The sequence below is a fragment of the Mytilus galloprovincialis genome, chromosome 13 (assembly GCF_965363235.1).
Source record: "Mytilus galloprovincialis chromosome 13, xbMytGall1.hap1.1, whole genome shotgun sequence".
Lineage (NCBI taxonomy): Eukaryota > Metazoa > Mollusca > Bivalvia > Mytilida > Mytilidae > Mytilus > Mytilus galloprovincialis.
Window position 1 is genome coordinate 12,882,472 of NC_134850.1, and position 26,007 is coordinate 12,908,478.

The 26,007-nt window shown below is 34.3% G+C and overlaps 1 protein-coding gene across 1 annotated transcript; it reads left to right on the forward strand.

Moving 5' to 3' along the window:
• Positions 1-187: 187 nt before the first annotated feature.
• LOC143057742 (alkaline phosphatase, tissue-nonspecific isozyme-like) lies at positions 188-21,643 on the forward strand. The gene is made up of 10 exons (XM_076231124.1): positions 188-460; positions 3,839-4,059; positions 10,308-10,482; positions 11,702-11,871; positions 13,623-13,733; positions 16,970-17,072; positions 17,959-18,099; positions 18,455-18,646; positions 18,956-19,093; positions 21,007-21,643. The coding sequence occupies exons 1-10, from the start codon at positions 385-387 to the stop codon at positions 21,288-21,290; spliced, it is 1,611 nt and encodes a 536-aa protein (XP_076087239.1). The 5' UTR covers positions 188-384; the 3' UTR covers positions 21,291-21,643.
• The last annotated feature ends 4,364 nt before the right edge of the window (positions 21,644-26,007 follow it).

Genomic DNA, 26,007 nt, shown 5'->3' on the forward strand with positions numbered 1-26,007 from the left:
TATTCTAAATATCTTAACCCCCATCATGCCCCATAATTATTGGTTTTGCTCTTTATTCTGTAAAACCCCATCCACATCCTCTTTTAACGCAGGGGTCGGAACTTGAAAAGCCAGAAAACTCTGTTACACAGTAAATATTGCAATCATATCTTTTTTTAGTCTGATGACACAGTCTGGTTGTTTTACATCATTATTGGAAAAGGGGAAATTTCTTATTGATCCCCATAAATATCGATTTAATCCGATTGATCATTTAATCAAATGGATATGGGTTTATCAGGGGCTTGATTAAGGGGTTTGTTTATTTTGTCAGCTTTGACTACCGTTTGGTCAACGAATTTTCACACCCACGACAATTTAAATTTAAAAGTATTAAATGTTAAAATGTCTCCATGTGATAAACACGTGGTACTGTTCTCGATTATATTTATTCTATTTTGGAACTATATTTACACACAAGGTAGGTATTTTAAATTTCATTTTTATTTATTAATATTTTGTTTGATATCATAGTTTAAATTTGTTTACAGTGAAACTTGCGTTTATAATATTTGTTGAGAATAAATAGTTTTTGAATAGTTATTTATCATGATATTTGTTTTAAAATTATTTCATATTGTGAAATTTTACTATAATATTTCGAAAAACACGTGACTAATGTTTTGCAATTACATTTTGACCTTTCATCACCTATACAGGTACCTTGCAGGTATGATATTACGCAACCTGATAACTAAATTACACCCGTTAATGTAATTAAACCAGTCCAACAACAAAAGAGGGTTAAAATTGGGAACGTCGGGGATTTGATCCTGTTTATACGGAATTATCAATTTAGATCATGCAGGTTTGAAAATGTATGTCATCTATTTAACTTATTGGTCACGTTAATACTTTAAATATGTCACGAATCATTCTAACGTTTACCTATACTTGGCCTAAATTAATGATTATCATGATTATTGGAATCAAATTTAAAAATACAAACCGGGTTATAACCGATTTAATTTCGACCTGAAAAGTGACAATAATTAAGTGAATTACTAGATTTTAACCGTCATGTCTCTATTGATGTAGTCCGACATATTGACCGTACCTGCTCTTTGTGCCATTCTACTGTTTAGCATTGGACCAGGATCCCAGGCTACTTTTAGTGTAAGACGGACGAAACTGGGGAAAAAAGGGGGGGGGGTAAAAAAATATTAATTTATGAATGAGAAGATGCGGTTTGATCGATGATTAGCCCGATAAGACAACTCCCAAACAGGGACCAAATGGTTTAGAAGTCGACAACTATATGTACACATGTTGATTTGAAAAGAATTGAAGAAATGATCACCGTATGACATCCAACCGCAAAATAAGCTAATCAGCCTCGAAATGAAAAATGTCAAACATATCACACTATTATTGTTTAATTATGATACTGATTCAGATGGGAAATGAATGGAAAAAAAACTTTTGCTTTCCTCCAAGATTAGGGATAACGGCAACTTTTATTTTTTATTCAAATGAAAGTCTCAAAGTTGTCATTAGTAAAAATAAAAGTATACCCCTAACACCCCCCCTTTTCCACCCAAACAAGAAAGATGAATGGTCGGTATCTAAATTAAATTAAAATTAAATGAAAAAAAAGTACCTCAACACTTAAGAATGTGAATAAAGACAAATGGGATGGCGATACGTCGATTTCACGGTAGACCGAAAGAAGTAGTAGTTAATATGTCTTACTCACCAAAAAAGGATATTTTTGATAAAGCGTATAAATCTGATCACTCATAAACTGATAACGACATGTTCCATATACGCTTAATAGAAGAACTAGAAAGTCACCTAATTTTAATTTCTGTGTCATTTTTTGTTTTAGAGTTATACCTCATTGACAATCATACCACACTTCTTATTTGAACATATACATTTGTATGAACAGGAAAAATAGACACAAAGTTTAGAAATGGAGATCCAACCCCTAAAATTGCATTGACAGTCACAAAAAGAAAACAACCCAATCTAGATCTAGTTAAATAGAAACATCAGCCAACTTTACATTCCTGAGATACCACATAGCAAGTTTAGAGAGAACACACAATTAAACTTAAATGTGAAGCCAGCTTACTTCAAACCTCAATATTAGCTCAAAATCCATCAAAGACAATGCTTATACTCATGAGAACTACTATTTACGAAAAGATATGATTTCAGCTTTCCGATATTGGACTGTTTATTTCTATGTAGCACCGCATGTCTACGGAATATAACTATCTCCAATGCAGTTGAAAGATATTCTGTAGTTTGCGTTAAATTCCAATCATAAAATTGTTAATGGAAATAGGGAATATGTCAAAGAGACAACAACCCGACCAAAGAGCAGATCGAAACTAGTAACAGCCGAAGGCCATCATGCAATGGGTCTTCAATGCAGCGAGAATATCCCGCACCCAAAGGTGGGCCTCAGCTGGCCCCTAAATAAAAATGTGTACTAGTTCAGTGAAAATGGACATCATACTTAACTCCAAAACATATAAATGAACTATATTAAAAATTAGAAAAACATACAAGACTAACAAAGGTTAGAGGTCCCTGACTTGGGACAGGCGCAAACATGCCATTTTCGATAGAGGGTTGATGCCAACTATATACGAGATATCCGAGATTTCACTAAGATGCTCTTGGGAAAGGAATACAAGTTTCTGCTCCACAAGAATGTGACGACATCCTCTTATTCATTTCCATTATATTTTAGCAAAAGATGTAAAATAACATTAAAAAAAATACCCGCTTAACACTTGACTTGCAACTAAAAAAGATGGGATGGACGGAAGTCAATTTGTAGACCGAAAAAGGATTTATTACTCACTAAGGTTGAGTAAGTGGAGTTGTATTTCTGAAGATCGATACATTACACCTCCAGGTTAATTAAGTAGGGTTTGGCATGTTTATTTGTAGATCGAAACATTTAATTTTCGCATGTCGATGTTTAGAACCAAAATAGACCGATTAGAACAAAACGGGAAAAATGAGGAGGGATGGGGTCATTAGGCCAATTTAGTTTTAACTGAGTAATTCGTATCACTCCATAGGTATATATTTGCTTTTACTGATTTATTAATATAGTATAGAGGGTTCAGCTTAAGCGTATTGAAGTCGAACCCAAATTAACAATACTAGTTAATTAAAAGTAAACGTAGTTTCAGCCGAATGAAAGGACCGCTGATTCGATGCTCCTCGATCCGGAGGTTCCGTTCCCCAAACACCTGAAGTATATTAAATAGAGACCCTTGTGGAGCTAGTTATGATGGTTAATTCATATATATATAGTCAAACTCCTCATGTTGTCTTGTTCGGTCCCCTTTCAAAATACTGGTTCTGCACCTGCACACTAAGAAATGTGGCGGATCATCCGAGGTTTGCTGTTTGAAAGACTAGATGGCAATGGGAGAAAGATAATTTGGTGTACTGACAGAAGTTTAACCGTACACTTATCACATAAAGACTCATCAACGCCATTTTTTCTAGCGTCATTTCACTTGAAGAATGATTGACGCTCTACAAAGTTAACCTCCCTATTCAGACTAGATGTGACACATAATTTAACGTCCTTATTTCAACAGGATTTGGCCTTTGTATTTTTAGAAATACTATTAAGCCAAATGGACATCAGTCACAGTGGTCAGTCAGCATGTATAACTTTTTAACGAGAAAAGACCAGATTGTAAAAAAATCTATATTTCACTTCCCTTGGGGTATAGAACACAAGAGACGGATTCATATCATGTCCATTTATCAATTTATAAATCAAATATCAAAATTTTAATTACGCACGTTTTCTTTTCTACAGAAGCATACGTATGGAGGAAAGAATCTCAAGAGATTTTAAAGAATGCCCTGAATCGCAAACTCAACACAAATGTGGCTAAGAATGTCATTTTGTTCATTGGTGATGGGATGGGCGTGTCAACTGTTACAGCAGCCAGGATACTGCGTGGTCAGAAACAAGGTCGACCCGGAGAGGAAACTATTTTAGAATTTGAAAAATTTCCACATGTCGCACTTTCCAAGGTAAATTTAGTTGATATGTCACTGAAAATGTTGACTTTAATATGGTACTTATTGTAATAAGTGAGATCATGATCATGCACTCTCTAAAAAATGATAAACAAGAATGTGTCCTCAGTACACGAATGCCCCACTCGCACTATCATTTTCTATGTTCAGTGGACCGTGAAATTGGGGTAAAATCTCTAATTTTTTCATTAAAATTAGAAAGATCATATCATAGGGAACATGTGTACCAAGTTTGAAGTCGATTGGACTTCAACTTCATCAAAAACTACCTCGACCAAAAACTTTAACCTGAAGCGGGACAGACGGACGAACGGACGAACGAACGGACGGACGAACGGACGCACAGACCAGAAAACATAATGCCCCTCTACTATCGTAGGTGGGGCATGCATAAAAATGACAAAAATTTCATTTGAATAAACTACTAACCTTTATAATTTTGATAAACCGTTTTCATTTCTGAAATATATTTAAAGCAGAAAAATCAGATGTGGGTTTAAAGTCAGGAACTTCACTACTGCTTGTCTGTTTTAGAAATAATAGTTTTTTTTTCTGCCAATTGGGGGTTTGTTGTTGATGTCCAATTGTTTATAGTCCCTGAGAAATGTATTCACAAATTTGGAAACTCGAGGCATTCTAGAGCTTGACATTTATGTTCATGGTTCATCCGCGTCTATTTTTTTATGCCCCACCTACGATAGTAGAGGGGCATTATGTTTTCTGGTCTGTGCGTCCGTTCGTCCGTCCGTCTGTTCGTTCGTCTGTTCGTTCGTCCGTCTGTCCCGCTTCAGGTTAAAGTTTTTGGTCAAGGTAGTTTTTGATGAAGTTGAAGTCCAATCAACTTGAAACTTAGTACACATGTTCCTTATGATATGATCTTTCTAATTTAAATGCCAAATTAGAGTTTTGACCCCAATTTTACGGTTCACTGATAGAAAATGATAGTGCAAATTTCAGGTTAAAGTTTTTGGCTTCAGGTTAAAGTTTTTGGTCAAGGTAGTTTTTGATGAAGTTGAAGTCCAATCAACTTGAAACTTAGTATACATGTGCCCTATGATATGATCTTTCTAATTTAAATGCCAAATTAGAGTTTTGACCCCAATTTTACGGTTCACTGAACATAGAAAATGATAGTGCAAATTTCAGGTTAAAGTTTTTGGCTTCAGGTTAAAGTTTTTGGTCAAGGTAGTTTTTGATGAAGTTGAAGTCCAATCAACTTGAAACTTAGTATACATGTGCCCTATGATATGATCTTTCTAATTTAAATGCCAAATTAGAGTTTTGACCCCAATTTTACGGTTCACTGAACATAGAAAATGATAGTGCAAATTTCAGGTTAAAGTTTTTGGTCAAGGTAGTTTTTGATGAATTTGAAGTCCAATCAACTTGAAACTTAGTATACATGTGCCCTATGATATGATCTTTCTAATTTAAATGCCAAATTAGAGTTTTGACCCCAATTTTACGGTTCACTGAACATAGAAAATGATAGTGCAAATTTCAGGTTAAAGTTTTTGGCTTCAGGTTAAAGTTTTTGGTCAAGGTAGTTTTTGATGAAGTTGAAGTCCAATCAACTTGAAACTTAGTATACATGTGCCCTATGATATGATCTTTCTAATTTAAATGCCAAATTAGAGTTTTGACCCCAATTTTACGGTTCACTGAACATAGAAAATGATAGTGCAAATTTCAGGTTAAAGTTTTTGGTCAAGGTAGTTTTTGATAAAGTAGAAGTCCAATCAACTTGAAACTTAGTATACATGTTCCCTTTGATAAGATCATTCTAATTTTAATGCCAAATTAGAGAATTTATTCCAATTTCACAGTCCTTTAAACATAGAAAATGATAGTGTGAGTGGGGCATCCGTGTACTGTGGACACATTCTTGTTTTATCTATGAAATGCACTCGTTTTACATCAAACAACCGAATAACCATCACAACATTTTGTATTACAGGCACTTGTCCCTGAAAAATGTTCCTATATACTTTTTATGCCCCGCCTACGATAGTAGTAGGGACATTATGTTTTCTGGTCTGTGCCTCCGTTCGTCCGTCCGTCCGTCAGGTTAAAGTTTTTGGTCCAGGTAGTTTATCATGAAGTTATAGTTGCATCCATTTGTAACTTTGCATACATAGTCATTATGATTGGGAATTTCTAAAAACTACTACAAATTTAGGTTTTGGTCCACATTTCATGGTTCATTGAACATGAAAATGAGATTGTGTGAAACAGCTCTTTCTCAGGTTAAAGTTTTTGGTCGAGGTTGTTTATCATGAAGTTATAGTTGCATCCATTTGTAACTTTGCATACATAGTCATTATGATTGGGAATTTCTAAAAACTACTACAAATTTAGGTTTTGGTCCACATTTCATGGTTCATTGAACATGAAAATGAGATTGTGTGAAACAGCTCTTTCTCAGGTTAAAGTTTTTGGTCGAGGTTGTTTATCATGAAGTTATAGTTGCATCCATTTGTAACTTTGCATACATAGTCATTATGATTGGGAATTTCTAAAAACTACTACAAATTTAGGTTTTGGTCCATATTTCATGGTTCATTGAACATGAAAATGAGATTGTGTGAAACAGCTCTTTCTCAGGTTAAAGTTTTTGGTCGAGGTTGTTTATCATGAAGTTATAGTTGCATCCATTTGTAACTTTGCATACATAGTCATTATGATTGGGAATTTCTAAAAACTACTACAAATTTAGGTTTTGGTCCACATTTCATGGTTCATTGAACATGAAAATGAGATTGTGTGAAACAGCTCTTTCTCAGGTTAAAGTTTTTGGTCGAGGTTGTTTATCATGAAGTTATAGTTGCATCCATTTGTAACTTTGCATACATAGTCATTATGATTGGAAATTTCTAAAAAGTACTACAAATTTAGGTTTTGGTCCACATTTCATGGTTCATTGAACATGAAAATGAGATTGTGTGAAACAGCTCTTTCTCAGGTTAAAGTTTTTGGTCGAGGTTGTTTATCATGAAGTTATAGTTGCAACCATTTGTAACTTTGCATACATATAGTCATTATGAATGGGAATTTCTAAAAACTACTACAAATTTAGGTTTTGGTCCACATTTCATGGTTCATTGAACATGAAAATGAGATTGTGCGAAACAGCTCTTTCTCAGGTGAAAGTTTTTGGTCGAGGTAGTTTATCATGAATTTATAGATAACAGGTATGCTACACAAGCTCTAGATTATAGTTTGCATCAACTTGCAACTAAACAGAACAGTTCTCTGTTCAACACATTGTGTGTGCGTGCAGTTTTGAAGATCTTGGAATTACTGAGTACAATAATGGCTGTGATGTTTTTGTAAGTTTTTATGCCCCACCTACGATAGAAGAGGGGCATTATGTTTTCTGGTCTGTGCGTCCGTTCGTTGTACCGTCCGTCCGTCCGTTCGTCCCGCTTCAGGTTAAAGTTTTTGGTCAAGGTAGTTTTTGATGAAGTTGAAGTCCAATCGACTTCAAACTTAGTATACATGTTCCCTATGATATAATTTTTTTAATTTTAATGCCAAATTAGAGGGTTTATCCCAATTTCACGGTCCACTGAACATAGAAAATGATAGTGCGAGTGGGGCATTCGTGTACTGGGGACACATTCTTGTTATAACATTAAGGTATACATGTAGGAAATTTAAGTGCATGTGTTTTGTATACGTAAAAGTAGTTTAACTTATAAATTCAGTGGCTCTAGAGTCGTATGATAAACGACAATGTATTTTGTATATTGATACTATTGATACAGTTTGTTAATTGATACTGTGTTTCACATCTATCTATTTACAAAACAAATACAGCAGGTGTTACGGAAGATAAATGTATACAAAACGAATACGGATGGTATTGCGGAAGATATATTATTATTTACACAAAAAGAGTTCAACATCACGACATGTGAGATATTTTTCATGAATAGTGTCTGCATTTTTGCACTTTGAAGAAACAAATCTTTTTTTTAAAGAAAATTACATTTTGAACAATTGCTGTGTATTCGATCTTATATCTCTTATCTTATGTGAGGCAAAGAAAATCTTTTGAGTTTCCTCACAGAATGTCACCGCCTTTTTATTTTTTAAAATTTCGAATGGCTTGTTTGGAATTGATAACTTGAAAATTTTTATACAACATCAAATCAATAGAGGTTTGAAATTTAGAGACACATTTCTCCTTGTGGACAAGTTCATCTTTCATCTTTTGCAACTACTTAGGGGGTCAAGTTGTAGCATGTTTGCATGGAGATCGTGATTTCCATTCCCAAGTAAAGGAATATATCATTCTGAATATTAAAGCATGTTATATTAGCTCGTTGTTTAGCCACGGGCAGATTTAGGGGTCTGCAGGGGCCAAGGGCCTAATCAAGTTACGATGCTTCATATATATATATATGATAAATGCATGACATATTTGTTACAAGAATCACTTAATGTTTGTTTGCCAGACTCCCTCCCCTTTTCTGGATCCGCACCTGTTAGCATCCATAAATCATTTATAGATAAAGGCAACAGTAGTATACCACTGTTCAATAGTCATAAATCGATTAAGCAATAACAAATCCGGGTAACAAACCAAAATCGAGGGAAACACATCGACTATAAGGTGTAACAACAGAAGTGGTAATGGATTGTACCTGGTTTCTATGGGTAGCCAAACTTTCCTCTTATATGACGATGTAAAAAAATACCGCTATAAAGACACCATTACGTGACTATAGAATGTAGTACAAATGAACTCACTCGGGGGAGAGAAATAGCGGTACATGAATAAATAATATAAAAAAACATTACAACATTTTAACCACAGAATAACAACGGACACCACCTCCAATGAATTTACGACAGTACAACACAATATAATAATGAACTGTGCACCATGTGCACCACACGAATGTATCAACGCCACAAAACGTGACGTACTGTGTGACGTTTATTTGACCACAGGTCAATTTAAAAAAAAAAATAGAATATAAAATTGGGATGGAGCTTGGTATGTTGTAATAATTTGTATTTTCTAACCATGTCGGTTTTTCTTCTAAATCAAAACTGTGTGAAAACAAATAAATCCTGTGCATATTGTTGCTTTAAACTAAATATCACATAAATTAACTAGCTGATTGATTATCTTCACTTTTACAAACATATAGAAAATAAAAAATATAATTCAAACCACATATATATATAGCGATAAGACATAACACAATATCTAACCAGACTTACAAAAGAAACATGATAATTAAATACATGAATGTTAGGTGCATAAATACAGAGACACGTCTAATAGCAACTTGCGAATTCACACTCGGCAAAAGATTTATTTTCGGGAAGAGGTCACGTTCGGTACTTAGCACAGCGGATGACGTAGATTTAGATGGTAGACCACAATCTAATAAGTGGGAAAAATATCGTTAGTTAGTTTAGACACAAACACATCGTATAGATCCACCAATTGGCGATGATGTCCATGAGTGTCGTTTTTAATCTTTCTTCCTCATAACTCTGTTGGAGCAGTTGAACACACTCCTGTTTATGAAGTCCGTATAGTGTGAACATGCACGATCGAGCATAACGTATCAACATAGATATGTAAACACAATAGGAATAGACACAGGGTATGTTACTGCTGAGAAATGGAAAATTGATATAATTGGAAAGTTGAAATAGTTCCGTTCGTCATAGATTTTAGTGTGAAGTCGTCCATCTGTGTCAATATTAAGGAAAAGATCAAGGTATGAAGCAGTTCTTCTAATATCAGTAGTATCCTTAATTTCAAGTTGACTGGGATGTATGAGATGTAAGTATTGTCTGAAATATGGACAATTCAGTGTTGTGACATCATCAATATATCTGATAGTCAAATTTAAGAATTTCGGAAGGTGTTTTTCTATTTTGGCTTTCATAAGGTTCTGAATAAATCCTGCTTCTCACGAGTACATTGTACAACACAAATGTGCCATTATGGGTACATATAGTTAGAACTCATTGGATTACCAACTGTCTGTTGATATATATTAATCCTCTGAACTTAACAAATATATTGTAGATCAAAAGGTGCAGCATTTTGATATTGTCATCTTCAGTGTATTGTCTGAAAGAGTGGTTCTTCACAAAATATTAATTATAAAACCCAAAACTAGAAATGTATATCTATGAATCCCGTTTAACGGTTGATAGTATATAAACTTGTAATAGTTAACACTGTAAATTGATTATTTTTATAATTGCAGACTTATAACATAGACAAACAGACATCAGACTCGGGTGCAACAGCCACTGCCCTTATGGCGGGAATTAAAGCAAACTACTATACAATAGGTGTCGATGGAAGAGCCAAATACGCAAATTGTTCTTCAATTAAAAATGCAAAAGTTGATGGCATGGTCAATTGGTCAAAAAATGCTGGTTTGTTTATTTTGTTTTTGGATAAACTGTACACTTTTTGAATACCATTGCATTTATTCTTAGTTTTTGTAATGCAAATATACGTTATATATTTACTTGGTAGATTTAATGCCATTTGAATCGGTAAATGTAGACGTATAAACATCATCCACAGGCACTTGTTTCAATCAATGGGAAGGTCGATTACATATGAATAGTCGACCTTGCCTTTCTGTGGATAAAGCAAGCAAGTTTATCCATCGGAAGGTCGAATACATATGAATAGTCAACCTTTCCTTCCTGTGGATACAAGCAAGTCTATCTATAGGAAGGTCGATTACATATGGATAGTCGACCTTGCCTTCCCGTGGATACAAGCAAGTCTATCCATGGGAAGGTCGATTACATATGAATATTCGACCTTCAAAGTTGCCTTCCCGTCTATACAAGTAAGTCTATCCATGGGAAGGTCGATTACATATGTATAGTCGACCTTCCCTTCCTGTGGATAAAGCAAGCAAGTCTATCCATTGGAAGGTTGATAACATATGAATAGTCGACCTTGCCTTCCTGTGGATACAAGCAAGTCTATCCATGGGAAGGTCGATTACATATGAATAGTCGACCTTGCCTTCCCGTGTATACAAGTAAGTCTATCCATGGGAAGGTCGATTACATATGAATAGTCGACCTTGCCTTCCCGTGTATACAAGTAAGTCTATCCATGGGAAGGTCGATTACATATGAATAGTCGACCTTGCCTTCCTGTGGATACAAGCAAGTCTATCAATGGGAAGGTCGATTACACATGGATAGTCGACCTTGCCTTCCCGTGGATACAAACAAGTGCATGTGACATCATCCCATAAACTAGATTTTTACAAAATATTGATATCAAGTAGCCAAAAGAAATTTTAAGTTCTGAATCGAACCAGTTGAAATAATAAATCGCATAATTTCTGACACATTTATTTATTATGTTAGCTATCCTTTGTAATTGTAACGAGGATTATTGAACAGCTTCTTTTTCTACGCCATTCGTAAATACCAAGAGTCTTCTACTATATGACAATCACTAAAATTTGTTTAAAATGTCTACTTTCCTTTTGTTATTGGTATTCTGCAGCATCATATTAAACTGCACGCTTGGTTCATCTTTAAAGAAGGCGAACGGAAACTATTGTGTTTGTCTTAGTTTTGTTGTTAGCTCGAAATTATTAAATCATTGCTCGTATTGTAGGTAAAAGTACAGGAATAGTGACATCTACACGTGTCACACATGCTACTCCAGCAGCAGCATACGCTCATGCACCACAGAGAGAATGGGAGAGTGACATCAAATTACCAGCTAATCATGGCGAGTGCAAAGATATAGCATACCAACTTATAGTAGACCAGTCTGATATGCAGGTAAGTAGTTCATAACAACTCTCAGACTGATATGCAGGTTAATAGATGGCCTTTTACATATATCAGCCTGGGTATCATCCCGAGACGGAGCCGAGGTGCTGATATGGATCGAGAGATGATAGATACCCAGGTTGATATGGAAAAGGCCATGTATTAATCGCTTTATCATATACTTCCGACAATAGTTTTATGTAAGGCAAATAAACAAATGCAATAACTAAAACAGTCAAAAACTTATAAAGAAGTTAAATTATGAATCACATATATACATACTATAATTGTCCAACAACAGCATCACTACCCTCCATATATATGTATAGTAACATTTCCTATAGAGGCATTTTGAAACATTGAAAATTTGGAAGAGTTTTATAATCATTATAACTCCATGTTTGTTGAAAATTTGGAAGAGTTTTATAATCATTATAACTCCATGTTTGTTGTACTATAAAATGATTCATAATTGTCAATGGCATTTGTTTGCAAGTACTAAACTATCCCAACAAAAGTTCCCGTAAATTTTGACGTCGTCATAAAGAATATCTGACGTCACAATGGAAAAGTAAACAACCGATACAGGAAACACCGGAAGTAACTTGCATGAGAGGCACTATTATGGGTTTTGTGCACGAGATGCACCTGATATGGGTTATCAGCCCGGGTGGGAAATTTTGGCTTCTTAGGCATAGATTACCTTAACCGTATTTGGCACAATTTTTTGTTGTTGGAATTTTCGTACTTGTTTGGCTTTATAAATGTTTTGATACGAGCGTCACTGATGATGCTATTATATCAATGATAAGTATATGATAAAGTATATTTACTCACAGTAGACCAGTCTGATATGCAGGTAAATAGAGTATATTTACTCACAGTAGACCAGTCTGATATGCAGGTAAATAGAGTATATTTACTCACAGTAGTCCAGTCTGATATGCAGGTAAATAGAGTATATTTACTCACAGTAGTCCAGTCTGATATGCAGGTATAAAGAGTATATTTACTCATAGTAGAACAATCTATTGGGCAGATAAGTTGACAATATTTACTCATAGTAAACTAGTCTGATGATCTAAAATTGCCTTTCAATACCATCATTATCATGCTAATTGTTTGGACTGATATTGTTAATATAATTGTTACGTAAGTGTGTCACTTTTTGCGATGTCCTGTGGTGTCTGTCGTTGATGATGATGTTCGTTGTTGTTCTACTGTTTGCATGTTGTGTCGACTATTATATTATTTGTTTGTTTGTATGTTTCTCTGTGATGAGTACTTTTGCGTCTGTTTGTGCTGTATTTGTGTCAATTTACTCAAATTCTACTTCCACCTTCAGTACACCTCTGAAATCCCACATAGATGATTTATAAGCAACCATTCATATCAAATCTTAATGTTTGTTTCATTCTCACTGATTGCTCTTTAAGTACATGTTAACTTTAAAACGGATACTTATTTTAAAACAAAAATGTTCGTTAATACGCATTGTGTGTCATGTGTTAAGCTATTAAATTGTTTACATGCATTTGTTTGTAGCTTCGGTCCGTGTATCATAATTTATATTAGTACGTTTATTGTTGTGTTTTCGTCATTATTCAAAAGAAATCTGTTATTATTGTCTTGATTTGCAATGGGTTTTTTTTGTATTTGATTTAATGTTAAATATGTTTTAACAAAAAGAAAATCAGATGAGGTGAATACTCAGCATTTATTTAATTTATTTGTTTTAAACAGACATTTAAACATTTTAGGTTATACTTGGAGGCGGTAGACAGTATTTCATGACAAACACGTCTGTTGACCCTGAAACAAAAAAGGTCAACAGTGCAAAAGGCAGACGCGACGGTTTAGATCTAATACAGGTTTGTATTGTTCAGATAAATATTTGAGTTGCATCCCATTCAGTGGCGGATGCAGGAATTTTCGAAAGGGGGGGTGCTAGCCCAGGGCAAAGGGGGGGTGCAGGGGGGTGCAAACATATGTCCCGATTCAAATGCATTGATCGGCCAAAATAAAGGGGGGGTGCGGACCCCCGGAACCCCCCCTCTGGATCCGCCACTGCCATTAACCGCGCAAAGAATGATATGTGATTCTTCTCTTATCAGTTGACAACATACTATGTCCGATCATTTGTGAATTTGAAGGGTATATTATATTGCGGCGACATTTTGATTGAATTGTGACACGAATACCCCTTTTTGAGATGAAATGAATCTTTTTTTTACATTTCAACTAATATTCATTTAGCTGTAATTGGCAAAACGTTTTGGAACGTTTTGTTTGAGCGTCACTGATGAGTCTAATGTAGACGAAACGCGCGTCTGGCATATCAAGTTATAAGCTGGTACCTTAGATAACTACTAACACCACTGGGTCGATGCCACTGCTGGTGAACTTTTCGTTCCCGAGGGTAACACCAGTCCTGAAGTCAGCACTTCGGTGACCGTGTTGAAATGGATATCAATTGTATGGTCATTTTTAGTAATCAAAACTGTTTGCAAAAGTACGAATTATTCGAAATACTAAGGATTTTCTTTTCTCCAGACATAGTTATATTTGTTATTCTCATCGGATTTTGTCTAATGCTTAGTTTGTTTCTGTGTGTGTTACATTTTAATGTTGTGTCGTTGTTCTCTTATATTTAATGCGTTTCCCTCAGTTTTAGTTTGTAAACCAGATTTTTTTTTTTTTTTATCAATTTACGAGTTTCGAACAGCGGTATACCACTGTTGCCTTTATAGATTACCTTAGCCGTATTGGGCACAAATTCTTGATTTTCAGCCTATTTTGATCTGAGGGTCACTAATGAGTCTTGTGTAGACGAAACGCACGATTGGCGTATCACATAATAAGCCTAATATAACTATATATTCTCCCGAGAATATCCACAGGCTAGTAATCAGCACTTCTGTGTTGACAGGAATTATTATTGATATGATTATACTAATAAGTTGTTTACAAAACTTGAAATGTTCGAATTACCAAGGATTTTCTACCACAGACATAGCTTACCTCAGCTGATCATATCTGTATTTGGCAAAACCTTTAGGAATTTTGTAGGATGACGAGCCGTGCTTCTAGCGTGCACAATTTCTATCGTGGCATAATTGATGAGTTTATTTATTCATAGTGTCCGTGCTCTTATCCTGCCATCGTGCGATATTAGTATTTTTTAAAAAGGGCCCCATGCCTTAAGAGACTGTCAATTTCACTTACACTCGATTTTGAATTGACATGCGATTTTAATTCAATCATGTGCGATTTGTTGTTTGATGTTTCAAATAAGAGTTTTATAGATTCATTTCAATTAGAACTCAACCGAAAAATCGCGGGCATATACAGCTTGTAAACTGTTTTGGGATGATTTTTTTGTAAAATATATTATGTATGGAGAATTTCATAAAAGGTATCAAAAGCCCTCTCCCTTTTTCCAAAGTCTGATATTTGTTTCCTTTCTGTTAAATTCAATTATTTTCGTGTTTTTGGCATCGGACCACAATTATTTTTCTCCTTTGCTAAAATGCATCTTTTGGTAAAAGTAAAAATTTGCACCGCTTCAAACATGAAATAAATGTAACTGCTTATATATAGACCATTATTAGTCTAATAAAGTATGCTTCTAGGACAATCCATCAGTGTTTTTCCTTTTGAGAGCCTTATTAACATGTCAATGGTAGGATATGAATCTTGTATAAATGACTAAGACCGACTGAGGGTAATTTGAGGGGTGGTCGAAGGGGGCCTGATCCCTCTAATCTTTACCCTACTTTCATTTTTGCTAAATCAGTACTTTCACTTTTAACAATACATTTTTATGTCCCATTTATGGGCATTATGTTTTCTAGTCTGTGAATGCGTGCGTTCGTTCGTTCGTTCGTTCGTCTGTCTGGCTGTCCCGCTTCAGGTTAAAGTTTGTGGTCGGGGTAGTTTTTGATGAAGTTGAAGTCCAATCAACTCGAAACTAAGAAAATATAGTGCCGATGTGGCATCCTAGTACTATGGCCACATGTTTTACTTATTTTAATATATATATGCAACTGGTATGATTCCTTAAATAGTAAACATTTCAAAGAAAACAGTAGACAGAATACAGAGAGTCTCTATATATTAAAGTAGTAAAATCGTAGTTTACTTGTTGATAAATGCGAAAAATAATTGTCCACTATAAGGAGGTATAATAGTTGTGGTTCTTGCGACCTTAACATCATGATATGAAGAATGCTCTGATTGGCTTATTTATTTTTCAGTTTTGTTATCTATCATACGATTGGTTGTACTTGTGTGCATGTTTCAAACCGGAAGTCTTTCCTCAATCGGAACTACTCGGCCTTTCTGGTTGCACGAAGAAATTGTACTGCATAGCGAGAATGGCCGAGTAGTTACGATTGAGTCTTTCTTATGACTAAAAGTCAGTCTGATGACGGAATCAATATCCGGACTCCTTTTGGTGTCATACCACCAGTTACTCCCTCAAATTTAGAAAGTAGGCCTACTCGGACAAAAAATAGTGCATTTGATGTCATTGTTCACCTAAACTAACCAACAAATTTGCAGAAATGAAAGTTTTGTTGAAAGAGAAATATATTAAGACCATTTTAAGCCAAAATTTACCTGTCTATGAGTTTGCATTAAAAATTGAGGATTAATGCGCTCCATAGTATACTAATTTAAGATTTCCAGAAAACCAGGGGTTATTTTTAGTGGTACCTCCTTTCGGAAGCTCTCTTCTTTCTTATATGATTTTGAATGTATGTTGAAAATTGGCATGCAGAAAGGTGACACCTGTAGGATTCAGGATATACCTAGTTTCTATGAAGTTAAACTTAAGGTAAACTATTTAGAAAGCTGTGAAAATTGCAAAATTTGGTTGAACAGATAGGGACTTTTAATTGGTGGTATGACACATTTTGTCGTTTTTCACCAAAAATAACTCAATCTGAATAATCATAAGAATGGATGACAAATGCGACTATGCATGTTACTTATAGAACATAGAGGCATGATGATTAATTTATCGTGAAAGGAAAAGAAGCGACTCACAAAATGCGGTCTTCTCGTTTAATAGTATATATAACGATTCTGGTTTTTATTTTATCAGATGTGGAAATTAGACAAAGAGGAAAGAGGTGCTTCTTACAAATATGTTTGGAACAACTCGGATTTCAACGCTATAGATCCATCAAAAACAGATTATTTACTAGGTAAGGCAAATTAAAAATGCTTTCAACAATAAAACATTTAATACGCATACAAACAACGAACACATTCTAAAAATAATCATACGTTCTCACCTACATTCATTTATTTTAACATAAAGGGTAATATTATATACGTATGCAAAGACTGTTAATGAAACGTTCCCAGAAAACAAAACCACAAATTAGAATTTTCCTCGCTCACTGTTCACTTTATATAAGTTTTATTTTGATATACGAATTTTTATAATTAGTTTCATGAAATAAACGAAAATGTTTTCTTTTAATGCTAATCGAAAATAGCAAAAACGTATACATTTTTTTTACATTCTATATATTACCTTTAACTAGTACAATATAAAGACATGTTAACATACACCAGTTTGTACAGTGGCATGCCCCTGACATCCCTAAATCAAAGACAAAGATTCATTGTACTATTTAAGAATGAAAAAAGGAATGTTTCAAAGAGACAAACTGATCAAAGACCAGACAACTGCTGAATGCCACCAATAGGTCTTCAACACAGCAAGAAAATCCCATATCAGATGACAGGATTCAGCTGATCCCTTAAAAATGTAAACCAATTAAGCGAAAATGGACGTCAAACTAAACGTCCCACTAAACTCTGAGACAAATAAATGAACAGCCGTAAAATGCAGCAGGGTTACATTTTTTGTGAGATATCAACCCGTATACATCTAGCCAATATTGAATTTAAAAAACCACACAGCAACACGATACTATAAAAAATAATATGATAGTATATGCTTGCCATTTATTTAAATTTTGCACTGTATCATACTAAATACACAAATAAATGTTGTTCTTTCAAAATAATAGTAACACATTAAACGAATTACTCAATCGTTTTGTTTTATTTCTGTTTTAGGACTTTTCCAGCAAGACCATTTAGACTATGAATTAGAAAGGGACCAAAGTGAAAAAGGAGAACCTTCATTGCCGGAGTTAGTCAGGAAGGCAATTCAAATACTCAGAAAAAACGAAAATGGATTCTTTCTAATGGTAGAAGGTATATATAGTAAATATGTTTATCAATTAAATATACGTCTCGCTCCTAAAAGATCCAAATCAGGCAGTTATTCAACAGTGTTTGGATATGTAAAGAAGAAATTATTTTCGAAATTTTACCCTTTATGTTCATTTATTTTTAAAAACAACTTCTCACTGCTATCCATTGCATTGACAATCCGACTTTTTTTTAGTTGTTTAAATCAAATGAAAATTGTCAACTGAAGAGCGTTTCTCTTCAACAATTTCTTATATTTTATTACACTCTTACATTCTTCGACTCTAATTAATTTAGGACATACATTTCTTACGAACACTTTATAAAATGCATGAATGAACAATGTGCTTTATATTAGGAGGTCGTATTGATCATGGGCATCATGATGGAAAAGCTAAGAAAGCCTTGTACGAGACGTTAAGCTTGGAGGACGCCGTTAGAGAAGCTGTAGCGCTAACTGACGAGGAAGAAACATTGATTGTCGTCACTGCTGACCACTCTCATGTGTTCAATATTGCAGGATATCCAAAACGAGGCAATGACATACTAGGTAAATTTATTTGCAATTGTTGACTTTAAATGAAAATTTTTGCAGCTGTTAATTGTGTGAATTGAATTTTTATTTTTTTAATAGCTGTTGCATGTAACTATTAATTTCGTATTTCTTCAGCTAGCTAGGAATATTGTTTGTAAATTTTAAGGCAAAGTAAAACAAAATGTATAATATTGCTATTGTTGGAGCATTTCATATGATCCTTCCACATTAGAAAGAGGGGAACCAAAACAGTCCTTTTTAAAATACTTTGTTATATACACAAGTTTTTATGTTAGAACATTACTTTTTAATTTCGGATTTCAGGTGTAGTAGACCCTCTTTTTCGTCAATGGTATCCGTTAGACGGCAAAGCTTATACTACACTATTGTATGCTAATGGACCAGGATTCAACACGTCAGGAGCAGGAAGAACTGACCCTTTAGAGGAAGTAGACAATTTACGTAAGTAAATATTTAGTCAGCAAATAGTATGTCGCTAATCATCATGATTTGATAATGTGCATAGTTAGGAAGCAATGTTCATTTATCTTACTCTGCCTACAATTTAATAAAAAAGAAAGGCAAAAGATATCAAAGGGACATTCAAACTCATAAGTCGTAAATAAACAGAAAAAGCCATGGCTTTGAAAAAAAAGAAAATGACAAACGGACAAACAACAGGACACGAAACAACACATAGAAAACTAAAGACTGAACCACACGAACCTCGTTAAAAACTGCAGGATATCTCAAATGCTTTGGAAGGGAAAACCGATCATGCTCACATGAGACACACGTCATGTTGTTCATGATCTGAACGAAAGAAGGTTACAGATAACACAAAATATTCAAAAAGATAAGCAACAGTCCGGAACCACTTCAGAAAAGATAAAGATATTGACCAGCATCATTGAACTTGAACAGACAAAAATAAACAGAGCATGAAGATTTATCAGTTTCACAGCATCGGATGACCATTCGACAATTGGTGTCTCTTCAGTGGTGCTCGAAGCCAAAATATTTGAAAGTAAAAAGCATAATACAACCGTTGACAAGATGACATAACAAATAAAGTAATAATCAACACGGACAAAAAAGATCTTAGGTGTTCCGTGTATGCAGTTTTTTTTTCATAAGTTGCACCTGTTGTGCTGCTCAACATAATACTTAAAATTCGACGAAAATCTGCATTAAGGGACAAACAACAAAACCCAAGAGAGAGAAAGCTAAAAAAAGAAAAAGAAAAAGACAAGCATACAAACATACAAACAACAGGACATAAAACACACAACATAGAATACTAAAGAGTGGTCAACACAAACCCCACCGAAAACTAGGGCTACGGAAGGATAAGCAGGTCCTTCTCCACATGTGGTGCCCGTCGTGTTGCTCATGTTAGAACAAATCCGGGGATACACGCAATCAACATAGTTTGTAAACTGTTGAATTAATTAATAAATCTATTTTGCATATGACCGACTTTTGACTCCGGAGTATATGATTTTCTGTGAGGTTTCCGACTCGGTAGTAGGACATCCTCGTTCTCGTTAAAGGAAAATCAAGCGTACAATCGGTGCAATATGTGGAAACAATAAACTGTTTTTCGTTTTATTTACACGAAAATTTATCCAGAACAGTTGATTTCCCCGCTAAGTGCACAAATTGTAAGATTGATTTTCTTTAAATAGTTGCTCGTTCTCGATTGAGTGCTGAAATGTCCTACCACCTGACGGAAAAGAATATACCCCTGAATCAAAAGTTGTTCAGATGGACATAGTTTTTCTAAGGACATCATCAAAATGACAAAAATGTGCAGTTGAAGAATAGTTTTAACTTTCTTACACTTCTTTGCTAAAGCTCTAGACTACTATAACGTATTCTTCATAAAAAAACTAACGAAAATGTAGGCTTATAGAGTATTTAGGCTTAGCTTCTAGATATGACATTTTTTGTTGATTTCTACATATTTCATTGCTTACAAAATCAAATGGATCAGACATAAACATTAATATTTTATGCCGCTTGATTCCATTTGTTAGCATCAACTTTAACTACATAAAAATAAGAAGATTTGATATAATGGACTTTAATGGTACAGATATCATGACTTGGATTTTGTTATATTGTATCCATATGGATTTTATCTCATAAATTTTTCAACGGCTAATAACAAAAGTGAGTATACATTTACCAAGTCATATGGCCGAAAAGAACGAATATGATCAAACAGGTCACTAGAGTTTTATTAAAATTCCTCCTATTTATATCAAATGGAAAAAATTGTTCTTCCGAAGAATCATCGCAATTTCAGTTTTAATTTATTTTTAAACAATGGCGTTGCTTCAAAATAGTTATTATTTTGCCTTTTCTTTCAGATGATAAAGATTATGTCCAAAACAGTGGAGTTCCTTTAAAATCCGAAACCCATGGAGGTGAAGACGTCGCCATTTATGCAAAGGGACCAATGGCACATCTTATACATGGTGTACAAGAACAACATTATGTAGCCCATGTGATGGCATATGCATCTTGCGTTGGTCAAAACAAAGATCACTGTAGGCAAACAAACACTGCATCATCATTACATAATAATTTCTTCAATTCATGTTTTATTTTGTTGTTATTAGTTAATTGTTTATTTTATGCTATATTTTTATGAGGAAAAAAAGTATTATTGAACGACTGCATGCGTCATTGGTCTCAAAATCAGCATTTCGTGTTGTATTGTTATGATGTATTATAAAACATTTTCTGTTCCATTCCTCTTTTACCATGATTTTGATGAAATATGTAAAATTTACAACTAAAAGGAGAAGGATGACACGCTTTATAGGGAGGGGAGTCGGGGTTTGGGATATTTGGGGTCGTACAGTCGGGATTTGGGATAAAGGCTGTAAACGAATTGAAAGCTGGGAAAATGAAAACATACAAAACAATTTCGGAAATGAGCATCCACGTGTAAACCACATCTAATAATTTGTAGTAAAATTAATAAATATTAAGTTATGGTGAGTGTTTTTTCTTTGAAATGTATAACACCATTGTGTTTAAATGTTAACAGTTTATAAACTATGATCCTATACTAAACTATGGTTTTCACTTCCTCAGACAACATTTGATCTAACAGAGTTCGCTGGTTTTGACGTCTGTCTTTGTTAATTTAAGAGCGGTCATTGTAATTTATAAATCTTAATGTTTGCAAACGAAAGTATAAAGTATTCTAAATACTAAGGATTTTCTTATCCCAGGCATAGATAACCTTAGCCGTATTTGGCACAACTTTTTTGAATTTGTGGTTATCAATGCTATTTAACTTTATACTTGTTTGGCTTTCTGCCTATTTTGATCTGAGGTCACTGAATCTTTCTATTGATGAAACACGGGCCTAGCGTATAAACTATAATCTTGGTACCTTTGATAACTATTAGCATGTCAAAATGTACTATTGTATTGTTTTTTTGTGTATTTCTCTGTCCTGAATGTTTAGTGGGAGATATTATGGAAATAATTGTGCAAATCGTGATACAAGGATTAAATTTGGAATAAAGGATGACTAAATAAAGGCAACAGTAGTATACCGCTGTTCAAAACTCATAAATCCAGGGACAAAAAAACAAAATCGGGGTAACAAACTAAAACCGAGGGAAACGCATTAAATATAAGAGGAGAACAACGACATAACACCGAAACGTAACACACACAGAAACGGACCAAGCATCAGACAAAACACCACGAGAATAACAAATATAACAAGGCAACCAAATACATAAATTTGGGATAGACAAGTACCGTGCCACGTCTGATCTCAATATCTCAAAAATAAGAGAAAACACAAACGACTCAACGTTAAAATGCAACACACACAGAAACGAACAATAATATAACAATGGCCATCTTCCTGACTTGGTACAGGACACTTTTAAAGGAGAATAAAAGTGGTGGGTTGAACCTGGTTTTGTGGCATCCCAAACCTCGCACTTTAATGGCAAAGTTAAATATAACATTGAAATGATAACATAATATTACAGGACTACAATACAAATAAATAGGAGAACATATTAGACAAAGAAAAACATGATTAATAGATAACAAAAAGCATCAGGTTTAAAATTGAATACGCCAAAAAACGCGCCTTGTCCACACAGGACTTACAAGTGACGCCCAGATATAAAAGATCGAAAGTGAAAAAAGTACAAAGTTGTACAGCACTGGAGATAAAAAGTTGAAAATGTTTCGCCAAATACGGCATTGTTTTTATGCCCGGGATAAGAACATCCTTATTATATAGAACAATTCATGCTATTGCAAACAGTAAATTTTAACAAATGAATATGAAAGAGATATACATAATGAAACTGAAGTATTAACTAATTACAGAAAACTAAACCCGAATACATAATGCTATTAAAGTTTAACACAGAATAGACACATCCGAATCAGTCCAGGCGTCAACGTAATTACAAAAATGTGACGTCACATACGATGGCGAAAAGGTACAAACGTTATGCCACATTTGAATTTATGAAATTTAGAAACAGCATGACGTCACATATGAAAAACTATCAAAGTGAGATAGAATTAGGATTGATTTAAGATTATATCAGAACTAAATACTGATAATTAATTTAAACAAAATGCATATTGCAATACTTATTAATAGCAATTAACTGTAATATATATATGTCCAGTTTGTTATGAATCCAACTTCAAACGTAAATAATCGTACAAAATTTAATATAATTAATAAAGGCGGTGATTAATTTTTCTATCCGTAACACCTAAATATAATAAAAAGACGTCAACACATTTGACAAAATCCGATGAGAATTACAAATATAACATTAAACATGTAAACTAAATACATGAATTTGGGATAAACAAGTACAGAAACACGTCTTATAGTAATGAGAATTCACATTCAGCAAAACAGTCACAATCGGGAATAAGTCACGTTTGGTAATTAAAAGATTAGACGACATAATGACAAACCACAATCTACCATGTGGTAAAAATGTCCTTAGCTAGTTTGGTTAAAGAGACATCATATGGATCCACCAATTCGTGATGGTGTCCATAAAATTTACGGAGTGTCAATTTTAATCTGTCCTCCTCATAACTTTGTTGGAGCAGTTTCTGCGTAAGGAGCACACTCCTGTATATGAAGTCCGTATAGTGTGAACAAGCACGTGAATAACGTATCAATTGTGATATGTAAACACCATACGAAGGGGCAGAGGGTATGTTACTGCTGAGAAATGGGAAATTGATAATTGGGAAGTTGAAATGATACTTAAAAAAAATTAGCTGCTATAATTTTGTTTCCATTTCTTCAAAATGGCCCGCTCATTTTGCATATGGCGTCATATCCAATTGGAAACATTTCGCAAATCATTTGAAAGCTGTGTTTAGGGTATAAACCAATGTAAATTTTGAATTACAGCTCCTAAAGTAAAATAAAACAATACATAAAGAAGAAAAAAAGTGACTTCCGCTTCCAAAATGGCGACAAAAACGTTGAATATGTCAATTTTTATCTTTTCCATCAACTTAATAAAAGATATCACTAACTTTATTAAGTTTAAATGCCTAGTTTGATTAGAAAGACAGGTTGCTTATCTTATAATTATCTGACATTGTCAATACACCAACTCGTACAAGGAAGGCAAACACGGTAGCATTTCTAGTTACCAACACAGCTGGATTTCTTACATCCGCATTTCAAAAGTTCCTGAAACGAGGATGCAACCACAGCTCAAGAAGTCCGTTTTTAGCTCACCTGGCCCACTGGGCCAAGTGAGCTTTTCTCCTCACTTGGTCCGACGTCCGTCGTCGTTAACTTTTACAAAAATCTTCTCTGAAACTACTGGGCCAAATAAACCAAACTTTGCCACAATCATCATTGGGGTGACCCGGCAAACCCATCAAGATGGCCACTTTGGCTAAAATTAGAACATGGAGGGTAAAATGCTGATTTTTGCTTATAACTCTGAAACCAAAACATTTAGAGCAAATCTGACACGTGGTAAAATTGTTTACCAAGTCAAGATCTATCTGCCCTGAAATTTTCAGATTAATTGAACAACCGGTTGTTGGATTGCTGCCCCTGAATTAATAATTTTATGGAAATTTTGCCTTTTTTGGTTATTATCTTGCATATTATTATAGATAGAGATTAATTGTAAACAGCAATACTGTTCAGCAAAGTAAGATCTACAAATAAGTCAACATGACCAAAATTGACAGTTGACCCCTTTATGAGTTGTTGCCCTTTCTAGTCAATTTTTAACAATTTCATAAATTTGGTAAATTTTTATAAATTTTTACAAAATAATTTCCTGTTACTAATGGGCCAAGTTTATTATAGATATAGATAATTGGAAGTAGCAAGAACGTTCAGTAAAGTAAGAACTTCAAACACATCCCCATCACCAAAACACAATTTTGTCATGAATCCATCTGTGTCCTCTGTTTAATATGCACATAGACCAAGGTGAGCGACACAGGCTCTTAAGAGCCTCTAGTTTGTTTCCAAATGCCATTGATTGTTTTCTTTCATCAAATCCCAGTGTTCATGACTTACGACCTGTCTAATGCGCCAAAAATGTCGACATTGATATGCATCTCTTATGATGTGCTCCGGAGGAGAACCACTGGTATGCGGAATAGTATCATAAGGCCACTGCTTCCTCATTCAAATCGTTGATAGCAATGTTGATGTTGCAATACATGATGCAAACAAATGCTTCTATGATGGCCCTGTCTGTCTTTATACTAAACGAACGTCTTTATTCCTTCAAAAATCTATCAAAAATTTCTGGGATTTAATACTTCTGTTCAAAGTGACATCTTGGGACAAGAGTAGTTTGTTTTCCATAGCTAAAGAAATCTTCCAAGTCAAACCGTCTACTTTGACAAGAAATGAAAGTATAGAAAGGAAATCGCAATCACTTCAGGTTATCGAGCTTTGTTTCTGAAAAAGACGTTTCCAGTTTCATTTTACTGCTATAGTAGGAAGTTGTTCTTTTTTATCTGGTTATAAAAAGCAGAATCTCCTTTGTTTTGCATTTGCTTTAAAATATCTTCGTATTGTTTGGACAAAAAACATGTCTTACCTGCTTTTGAATCAACAATTTCCTTTAAAGAATTGTTTCTACAAATTTGGTGACTCTTCTAGAAATGAATTTCCAACTTTGGGTGCGGAAATTTCTCTTTGCATTGAAAACTCATTGGTGGCCTTCTGCTGTTATCTACTCTTTGGTCGAGTTGTTGTCTCTTTTACACAAACAAACTAACAAATATTTTATTGCTAATCAAAGCGCCCACAAGGAGCAGAACAATCAACATTAATTATATACTAATGATTACAAGTGATTCAA